This window comes from Periplaneta americana, chromosome 1 (genome assembly GCF_040183065.1).
Source record: "Periplaneta americana isolate PAMFEO1 chromosome 1, P.americana_PAMFEO1_priV1, whole genome shotgun sequence".
NCBI classification, from domain to species: domain Eukaryota; kingdom Metazoa; phylum Arthropoda; class Insecta; order Blattodea; family Blattidae; genus Periplaneta; species Periplaneta americana.
The window spans coordinates 186568431-186580287 of NC_091117.1; the positions used below are offsets into that span (position 1 = coordinate 186568431).

The 11857-nt window shown below is 35.3% G+C and overlaps 1 protein-coding gene across 1 annotated transcript in view; it reads right to left on the minus strand.

Moving 5' to 3' along the window:
- Nucleotides 1-11354, minus strand: part of LOC138705204 (cyclin-dependent kinase 2-like) — a 64684-nt gene extending 53330 nt beyond the window's left edge. The window contains exon 1 of the mRNA XM_069833950.1: nt 5646-11354. Within this exon, the coding sequence (XP_069690051.1) occupies nt 5646-5803 (158 nt within the window). The 5' untranslated portion in view covers nt 5804-11354. The remainder of the gene's footprint in view (nt 1-5645) is intronic.
- Nucleotides 11355-11857: the final 503 nt, after the last annotated feature.

An 11857-nucleotide genomic window follows, 5' to 3' on the forward strand; every position in this document is an offset into this window, starting at 1 on the left:
TCGTTACCCACAAACATTAATGCATTTTAAATTCATTACTTTTTGGGTACTTTCATTACCAGTATAGTAGATACTCTGTCTGTAGTTACATTGTCTAAGGCAGCATGCTTTGGACTAGTGATACAGAATAAGCACTGGTTCGAGTCTTCATGGGGAAAGAAATTTTCTCATGAAATTTCGACCAGTGTCCATATAGCATATGATGAATTTGGGGAGCCACAATGAGTAGCAAAATCGAGTTACATGGTCATGAGGTGAAGTGACACAATCCGAAGCAAATGCTCTGTACTTTCCCTGGGTGTTTTTTACTTGGTTATTTAACGACGCTGTGTCAACTACTGGGTTCTTTAGCACAGATGAAATTGGTGACAGCAAGACAGTATCCAGCAAGATGAGACCGAAGATTTGTCATTGATTTTATAACATTCTCCTTACAGTTGGGAAAAACTTCGGAAAAAATCCAACCAGAGAATCGAACCTACACTTGAGTGTAACTCCGGATCAGCAGACAAACGCGCTACTGCCTGAGCTACACCGGTGGCATCCAGAGTGTTCAGTTCTCACATCCTCTTACATGAAACACATTACTGTAAAATTGTAAAGTAATTAACCATAATATGCCATTGATTTACATCTGAAGCCACCTGCTTTTCACATTCGCCAGTTATGCATTAGGTAAGGTGTCTTACAGGATTGTTTAATAACTAAAGAAGTGGTGGGTAATAAAAATTAATTATATTTGTTATATTCTTTTTTCCCCTTTTCCTCTTACCTGCGTACTTCTACTCCGAATTATCTCTTATCGCACTTTCAATTTCTTACAACTCTTCGAAACTGGCATCAAGCACTTCTTTCTATCCCTCATCATAAAACGTCTTTATACTCATCCTCCTACACTGTAGAAATACCTCACATCTGGAATTCGTTACCTAATGACGTCAGGGACTGCTGGACTTTATCACAATTCAAAATTAAATTGACAAATTTTGTCTTATTTAATGCCTTTTAGGTATTGCTAGAAGTGTTGATTCGTGTGTTTTTTTCTTTTTTTTTCTCTCTAGATTAAAATTGCAAGTTTCTTGTTTATGTTAGTTAATTAGTTAGGATACAATTAATTATGATACTTAATCACTCATTTAAAGTTTGTGTGACTGCAACCTGTGTATAATTTTGTGGCTTTACTTTGTTTATAGTGTATTTTTTTTCCTTTTATTTCTATTATTGTATTTGTATTTCTGGTGGTGTGGAAGAGAAGGCCTGATGGACTTAACTACACCAGAATAAATAAATAAATAAATACCTATCCTTTCCTCTATCTCTCCTTCTCACTTGCTACTACTTTCAGTACACTTCTAACTTATATCTATACATATTTATAAATTTTAATTTTACTTACTACATTGGAATTATTGGGAATCGATCCAGAAAGCTTTTGCTTAGTAGTCCTAAATTATTTCAATTTAAATTATATGAACAATATTCGTACAGGTTATTACTTCAAAATTTTCGCATTCATATTTCATTCTTTAGATGCATGTACAATAAGGTAAAGCTGTTCCTACAAGATATTCACAGAGTCTATCCTGAATGTGAACAAACCGATATAATAGTAAATGTCTTCCAATGAGCAACAGTGCGAGTGAAGACAGTGAATAAGATAATAAGGAGAAAACTAAAGTGACATATTATGTATATATTTGTGTATTAATACTTGCTCTACATGCAAAGACGATACCCATTTCACATAATACAGCTGGGGATAAACTCCCCACAACCCTCCATTATACTTTCGCCATAACCCTTTTATATTGTGCCTAAACTATCAAAAATCGACGTAATACATAATATAGACACGAGTATTGACCCAAAACCTCATATTTCCACTCATCCCAGTGTGCATACAAGAGCAGCAGCATATGTGAATCAATGGCATATTGTCACAGTCTAGTATATACAGTCACGAAGCTCAATGCGTAGTAAATATGCATCCATAGATAGTTGCTAACCACTAGGATTGCTAATATCGCCTCATTACAGACAATGTGAAATAGTACCGGCACAGTCTATTGTTCCTAGCACCCTCACAACTCAAGCTTCGTGACTGTATGTACTAGACTGTGATATTATGGTTAATAATTACTAAATTTAATGTTCCACAATGTATTTTATTTTATATAAATGCTGTCAACAAAATGGGATACTACGTTAACTGTATGACTTTTTTTAGTGTCTATAGTAGTCCAAAACTGTACTCAAAATGCAAACATTTGACAATAGACAAAGTTCATATATTTATATTTAAACACAAGATGGGTTGATAAAATGTCCTATCCTGTACAGGTTCTTCTTAAGGGCAGTGTCCTGTTAGGAATCTGACTGCCCAGCAGAGCTGTTTCTTACTCAATTTTAACAAGTCACTTAAGTTAATCTGCTTTTATTAAAATCTATTATGAGGGCCTTAGAGTGTCTGCAGCTCTCATTTGAATTCCAGTAGTTTTTGTGTTTCTTGAGAGCCCAGTCCCTGAGAACCTGCTTCACTGGTCTTAGAGATAGTACCAGCACAGTCTCAGGTCCTATGAATGGGATCTTGATTCCCTTTTTGGCAGCCTCATATCCTCTGTCATTACCCCAAATCCCTGCATGTTCCGGCACTCATTTCAGTTGAACTGTGTTATGTTCAGCCAGTATCATGAGGGACTCGTGGCATTCCGATACCAGTTTCGACTTAACCAAGGTGGCTTCAAATGCCTTAAGTGCCGCTTGGCTATCTGAAAGTATAAGAATATGTCTACGATTGTAGCCCTTCCTAATACTTTCTCTGACACTGGCTAAGATAGCAAAAATCTCAGCCTGAAAGACTGTGGCGTATTGACACAGGCTAAAAGAAAACCTGGTGCCATTTCCAAATAAGCCAGCGACTTGGTTTTGGAACCATTAGTGTAGTAGACTGGATCCTTACTGTTCTCAGGTTTAACCTGACTTTCCCATTCACTGCACTCTGGGTAAGTGACAGTGAATTTATTGTCAAATGAAACCCTAGGTTCTAAGATGTCGGTTCTCATATTGAGAATTCGATAAACATCGCTGTCCCAAGGGAATTTGAGATGATCCAAGTGTTCAATATTGAACACCATTGTCTGGTACTAGCATATTACTTCTAAGTATTTTTACTAGATATTACACTGGGCCACTTAACCAGCATAAAGTGTGTAACCTATATGCTAAAAATAAGATAAAGCTACTGTGTGTAATGCCCGCTTAAGACGGGCAATAAAATTTGTCTACAAAAATTTCAAACCATACTTCTATACTTGTTTTTTGGAAAGATGGGACATGACAGGAGCGTTGCGATCAGAAAAACAACTGAATGTCACATAGCGTGGTAGGCCTGTTGCTATGGTAACAATGGTTGAGTTGCCAAACTTACCATTCCCACTTACCAGGAATTTTTCCTTGAAGGGGATTATTCCTGTGTTCGTCCATGGTCTGGAATTTAGGTTAAGTTTAGATTTAAGACCTCTCCTGGCACCACATTATCATAATCATCCTATCACATCATCGGGGTAATGTAACTCCGCCTTCCAGGCGCCCCAACCTCAGAAGTGGGTTACAACTAAGCCACGGCCAGGAGAGAAGACCAGAAATGTCGAAAGACAACCTGGTGGCATTGGATATATATATATATATAAAAAAAAAAAAACATTCCCACGTGGCGGGTGCTTAATACCTAGCTCTCTTGGCAACATTAAATTTATTGTGCACACAATGTTAGCATTGGTACGTTTCGTCTTTGATTCTCTGTCGATTTTTGTATTGTTTTCTTACCTTCGCGTCAACTGTCAATGAATGTTTTAACGTCAGCCATCTTAACGACAATTGCTAGCTTCCATCAGCTGGCGTCGACCTGGTTGGCAAGTTGGTGTAGCGCTGGCCTTCTATGCCCAAGGTTGCGGGTTTGATCCCGAGGCAGGTCAATGGCATTTAAGTGTGCTTAAATGCGACAGGCTGATGTCAGTAGATTTACTGGCATGTAAAAGAACTCCTGTGGGACAAAATTCTGGCACATCCGGCGATGCTGATATAACCTCTGCAGTTGCGAGCGTCGTTAAATAAAACATAACATTTAACAGTTCCATCAGCTGGCAGCATGATAGTCCATATTGACAACATGGCACTGTAGTTCCAAGCTCGGCTGCTTAACTGTCATGTCCCATCTTTCAAAAAAACAAGTATAGGCTAGTTTTATTTGATGACGCTGTATCACCTACGAGGTTATCTAGCGGTGGTATTAGCGATAGAGATAGGCCTAGGCCTAGTATTTTGGGGAGATGAGACATAGGATTCGTCATGGATTACCTTACATTCACCTTACAGCAAACCTCGGAAATAAGTCAAACTGGGTAATCGGCATAAGCAGGACTCAAATCATGCCTGATTGCAGTCTCAGACCAAGACTCAACTCCTTAACCATGAGCTGTGCCACTAGCTCGAAAACTAGATAGCCTATACCTACTAAATCGTAACAAATCATCAATCAATATGGATGGCCGGAAAGATCTCTCAAGAGACTCTCAAACAGTTTCAAAAGGAAACAAAACGGGCTTCTCAAGAGAGTAGTGACTAAATTATCATGACTCGGACTAAAAGAAGGTAGGTAGGTATCTTTTAAAAATTGTTTAGATAAGTAGGCCTATGTAGGAAAAACAGAGTTTCAGAAAAACAATGTAATAGGTTATATTTAAGAAATAAATTTCACAATATTTCAAAATAATCTCTTAAGAAACATGGTTAATATTTCTGAAAAACTTAGGCCTACCAGAATTAAGAAATAACATCGAGGAAACGATATACACAAAATAGGCTGCTAAAGATACTGAATTAAAAATATACACACCGAAGCCTAAAAGTTTTGAGAAGCTTGCATGGCATATATTCACGTATAGAGTTGGGCTGTAAAAATTTTGCTTATAGCTACAACTTAATATTAAATATAGGAATAACAGTCTCAATTGCGTCTAGTACGACGCACGTTGTTAATACTAATTAGTCTACTTTAAATATTGCTTACATTGCAATTATTACATATAAAAATGTATATGAAACCCATGTATTTACTGGATATCCAGTTTGAAGAAACTGTTAGGTTATGCCTAAGTTAAGTGATCATAAATTGAGCTTCTGGGCTAAACCGTTACCTTTGCACGTCGCCTATAATCTATTATACTTCTTAAGGAGCAATTAAAACAAAATCTCTTAACCAGAGTTTGTAAAAATACGCATAATTCCCAGCAATCAACAAGCCCTTGCAGTTGCAATGTTATGAAGACTGATGACATGCTGGCTCAAAATGTACAACTTTAATGTGGTTTTACAAAATAACAAACCACAAAAAAGGGTTAATATTTTTCTTCCGTTCAAATATTCTAATATATCAGCATATAGGCTATTATGGGCTCAACTCTAAACATACACTTCCAAGTTATTTTATCACACACACGTTCTTCAGTAGAACGAAGAAATGAAATACATTTTCATTAGTATAATGCACAGGATCATGCAAAGTTCATAATTCTCTTGGTACATATAGTTACCGTACGCAAATAAATATTAACTTTAATGATAAACACATTTTCCATGCAACTTACGTTTCCAACCTAATCTTCTTTAAGGCCACAAGATTTCCATTGACTTTATCTCTAGCTTTATATACCACACCATACGTTCCTTCACCAATTTTTTCAATTTTTACGAATTTTTCCATAATGTCCCTTACAATAACTTGAACATAAAACACAATATTCATTACATTCCAACACAACACTTTGCTCACTGCTTTCCCGCCTTCATCTTTCACAGCCCTCTATATTCAATAGTTTGGTTGGTAATAGCTATGAAAATAACTAGCGTACAAAAATTCCGATTACAGCGCTCATTACGGATATTGTACAAGTCACACATTATTGCAAGCATATTTGTTCAGATGTCGCCACTAGGAGGAAGCAGGCAAATCGATTAACCACAATTCTAAATTATTGTCGAAAACTGAGAAGCTACAAAAACAGCCGATTATGAAATAAAAATATTATATTTAATGCTACAAATTAATATTCGAAAGGTGGATTACGAAAGCACTTGAATACAAAAATACAAGTATAATTATACAAATTAAAACCAATAACAGTAATGTGATAACGTTACATAATAATAATAATAATAATAATAATAATAATAATAATAATAATAATAATAATAATAATAATAATTGCGTACAAATGTGCACAATGTTATACCACATGCTATATTGCGCTATATTGAAACGTTGCACATGTAGTAAATGAAATATAGGGCCTACAGTAGGTACAAAAGCTATACAAATTTCATAAACTGAGATCTGTCTACAATAAGTTTAACGGTATACCAATTTAACTTTTTGGAGCAGACTTATTGTATTCTTAAACCTTCGAAAATACCAACGATGGGGAAAAATACATTATGTCCATACAGGCAGTAGGCTAACTTTGCTAACACAATCAAATTATTCCCTAATTTACACAAGCAGTGATTCACAGACTTCGACATTTTCTACTTATCTATTCAAATATTTTCTTCCACTCTGACCTTTAAACATATTCCAGACATAGCTCTAAATCAAAGTACAGAATGGTCATTAATAGGAACAATTTATATGTAAAAACAGTTTGTAGAAAATAATATAATAATACAATAAATTAAAATCCAATATGAAAGAGAAATCGTAAGCAAATAACAATGAACTATAAGCTACTGTATTTATAGTTTTCTTTAATTGCTGGCGTAGGCTATAGTTCCACGGTTGCAACACATTCGAATGGTGATCTTTTATCAGGATCTTCAAGTGTTATTTTATAACAACGTTGCAAGAATGGCGTATAATTTTTGTTAATAATAACGAACATTTTTTGACATTCAACCATCGTCGTAGAATAGCCATCACGAGCCAATTTTGTAATAAAATATTCCTCATATTTGCACCTTCCCATGTCCACATCAAACACAGGCTATAATGACAATACTACAAACATAAGATAGATAATTTGTATAAACAAAAGCCGCCCTAAATAAGGGTTCGATAGATCGGCCTACTAATCAATTCATAAAGAATAATAAGTAAACAAAACAATTTTGTGACACTTGGAAAGAAAAAAAAAACATTAAGATAAGAAAGCATAGGAAATCATTTACAATAAAAATTTTGCTTAATCTTCTTGATTTAAAAAATATCTATAATAATTAAAATTAAAAGCGTGGGGATCAAGTAGGCCCTTGCACTAGCTTATATTTTATTTAGACCTACGTATTATTTTCTAAATGAATAATGTGGATGGTATGAATATAAAATGAAACAGATATTACTTACACTTCTTAGTAACTAGACCCTACGAATTCATATTTCACTTAATATCACCTCACTTCATCCGCCAAAAAGTTGCAATCTTGTAACATTTTGACTTGTTCCACATCTTAAAGCTTTAGTGCTAATGTAAGATCTATGGAATACACAATAAATAAAATGAAAAAATGAAAAACAAAATATTACATTACGATGCAATAAATTTAACGCATTAAATTAATGTTACAACATTAACATCACTTTAAAATCTGGTACTTGATTACTAAATTTTTCATGAAATGAAGGTAGGATTCTTGAAATGTAATCTTATGCACATAGAAATGCAGAATTTTGTAGATACATAGCTTAGCCTACAATAGATTTATTTTTCATTTGTCACTGTCGACATTATTTTTTTTCTGAGCCAACAGTGCTGCCTTTCTCTTTTCAGACTTAAAATGTCTACTGCGGAATGTATTGATGCGTTTATCGTGTCTCTTATGGTACCTTCCATTTGTAAAGTTTCATTTGATTTTCGTTCTTCTATTAATGGAACTTTAAATAATATAAACATGATATTATTCTAGCACGGCGTTTAATTTATTTTCATATTTACAGAAATGCCGTGAAATCGACTATGTGTCAACTTCCTGACTTCAATACATATCTTGGGCCTCTATTTCTCGTTAGATATCCGCGGTAGTAACACCTCTTTGGTGAAGAGACTATCGATGGCGTGCTTGCTCTTTGCGGCTGAGGAAACGTGCTCCAGAGAGGGCAGATGGACAGAATTAGCTTTCAGGGAAGAATGTTCCACATTATTGTCTGAGTTCTGCTTCGTCTGTTTGGATGGTGTTACGGCAGTGGGTCTCGGTCTCCATTCGGTCCCGTCGCTCTGGAGGGACATATCGATGGCCGTCGAAAGAAAGGACTTGGCTGCCTCCATCGAGGAGCTGGGGTTGTTGTTTTCTTCCTTCTTGCTCTCCAAGCTCTCTTCTTCTGTAATGGTACTCATTTTGGTGCGTTTACTGCGCTCCTGTGTAAACATATCAACATATTGCATTAAAACATATGAATTTTTTAATATTACCGCAGTTTGTTTCTATTGATGATTTGATTCAATTTTAGTCTGTGGGATTTACAGGGCCCCATCCAACTTCTGCATTACATTTTTCGTGTTATTGTTTTTTTTAACAAATGTTTACACTGAAACAAAATAACCTACATACAAATATTTACATACGGAATACTAAATAAATTTTACAAAGAAAGAATTCATCCAAAGGGCTGGACTCGGGAAGAGTACCCAAAACGCTCATTGCATTTCCGCGTTGAATTGCAATACTTAAACGTTGACACAAATAAGTAGTGCAACGACGATCACCAGTAATGGAGATCAAAATATGGCCGATTTGAGATACCAAAACTTTAGCGTCATGACTCCAAGGACCGAAGGTCTCCACAGCAAAGGGGACAAAAATATAATTGTCTAAAAGATGAGCATATTTATTGACTTTCTTGTACACGGCTAATTCAGCAGCAGATGCTGCACGTCTGGAGGTATTCGGCAAGTGAGATGGAGCTAGCTAGAGTGTCAACGCAAGTGGAGTCCCAAATTGAAGATTTTCCCCTAGACCATGGAATTAAGGTGAGACCATCGGGTCGTTTACCATCCGCGCGACTAATACATGGTGGTTCCAAAAGAGACGGGATGCCACAAGAAGTCAGAGATCTTTTAATGATATCATTGAGTGATGTATGTCTGGGAATGCGACCCTTGCTTCTCGCACAGCTGAGTGCATGATGGCCGTAAATATCAGCAATTCCTCCGCAAATACATTGTTAAGTTGCTTATTAAACAAATAAATAATTATTACTTTATTAACCCTCTATGGCCCAACGTGACTTCAAAGTAACAATCCCTTTTGATTCAATTTTTATACGTTTCTGATGAAGTACTACTGTAACCCAGTGTGTATTTGAAGCCACAGTATGGCAGCTAAGAATCCATGCCTTGTTTGTATAAGTAGTTTTAATTTGTTCTCACCAGATAGCATAGGAAAGCTAGCGTTTGTTCACAGAGGGAAGGCTGTGAAATCGACGAACTTTATGTTTATTTTTTGTGATATTTCGTTGTGAATTTAAGTGGTAAAAAATATTCACAGTATTCGTAAGTATTAAATTTAACACTTATACAATGTAAACTTGAGTTAATCGATTTTATCTTGCATTATTTCATAGATATACGTTTGTGTCTTTCAAGCAACATTGGGCTACTACATTTGAGGATATGCACTTGCAGCACGGTAGTGCAAATACTGAATGATCAGTCAAAATCCTCTTTTTATTTCTATTTATACTGTATTCAGAGCCTTCATATTATAATATGTCATATATTTGATTTTTATCATTTTAAACAATTATATTATATTGTCTTTTATGACCATTTCGTGATTACTGAAATAAAATTAATAACGGTATCGGTAAAATTTTACAATATTGGTGTTTTATAGTTATAACATATTTACTTTCAGCCTTATTTTGCGTAATTTTCTTATCACTGTAGTGTATCTATATAATACAGCACCGTCAATATTTCTCTTACACAGTCTGTTCAGGGATGAACCCGAAGAGGTTTTATGGACATAACAAGAGAAGCGAAACTAAAGTGAAAAATGTAGAAGGTTACGCATCTAATGACCCTGATTTAGCATCTGATAGTGAAGATGTGGAAGTGCATCAGAACCTTAGGACCCAAGAAAATATAATTATTCCAGAAAGCGATATAGATGAGAATGAGGAAGTTGCCGGTAACCACCACCAAGTTTTGAATGATGTTAGTGATGATGGAAACGATAATGCCCAAGCAGGAAATTATTCAGAAAGATGTGGTGGCACAGTTGACATTACTTGGAAAGTGAAACAAAGTAGGCAATTACAACCAGTTCAGCCATGGAAAGGGAGGCTTCCTGATGGAACCAACTGCCCTGATAAGCCTTTACATTATATCAGAAAGCTATTGGATGAGAATATATTGAACAATGTGGTGAATGAAAGTAACCTTTATGCAACAAGTCCTGTTCCTACGAACCAAATACAACTTTCTCTAGAAGAGATTGAGCAGTTCATTGGTTGCTGCTTTTATATGTCAATATATGGCTTGCCGGGTTCCAGAATGTATTGGAAAGAAGGTACTGAAGTTTCAGCAGTCGCTGATACAATGCCGCGCAATAGGTGGGAGGAAATAAATTCTAATCTTCACTTCAATAATAATGAAAACGTAGAAAGGAGTAATGACAAATTATACAAAATAAGACCATTTCTAGATCCCTTAGTGAAGAATCTCAACTCCATTCCTATGAATGAAAATCTTTGTGTTGATGAGCAAATGATAGCGTTCAAGGGAAGACATAGGCTGAAACAATACATGAAGAACAAACCAAAAAAGTGGGACTACAAAGCTTTTGTATTGTGTGATTCCTTCGGTATAGTGCATAATTTCTAACTTTATAGTGGTGCAGTGGAGCATGATCCTAATTTACCAGATTTGGTATCAGAGGAAATATACTTCGCCTCACTCAAATAGTGCCACGAAATCATTTTCATAAAGTTTATTTTGACAACTGGTTTACCAGTATTCAGTTGCAAGTGGAACTAGCGAAGATTGGTATTCTGTCCCTTGGTACTGTAAGACCAAATAGATTTCGTGGCTGCAAGTTTTCCTCTGATAAGGATATGAAGTAGCAGGGAAGAGGAACTGTAGAAGAAGTCATAACGAAGATTGATGATATCAGTCTCATGACAACAAATTGCTGAAAAAAACTTTTACGTGTTTGCAAATCAGTCCAGATTTTCTTTTAAATCTATATCACTTTTCTTCTAACCTGTACTGTAATATTTACCACATTATTATTGTCAATTCACTTGTATACAAATAAAAGGAATAAACATTTTTTCGGAATATGAGTCCTAAATGATAACCTTATAGCCCACTGTGTCCTCAAAGTCACAAACCGATTTTGAAAAATACAAAATTGAAAATTTCCAAAAAATATCATTTTATTCTTAACTAAGCCCATATAAGTTGCTATAGCACGAAAAAAAAAATTTTCCTCAAAGAATAATAATTCGGGCCATAGAGGGTTAACTATTACTCATTTAAAGTTTTTTTTTTTTAATGTCATAAGTGGTAGTTTTTCTCGTTACAAATGCAATATGTGTACTCCAGTGGTTTTCAACCGGGGGTACGCGAAGAATTATTAGGGGATATTATATTTCATGGAAGTTTTATTTTCGATTGATTGCTTTAATAAAGGGAATATTGTCTTTTTTCAATTCTGGACATGTAGCTATTGCTGATGGAATTTTGGAAATAATGAAATGGACCTAGAAAACATCAGAATAGAGGAAGAAGATAACACAAGACTGGATTAGAAATCCGTTTTCCACCACAGCATCAGTTCCTTTGAATTTCCTTTAAAATTGAAA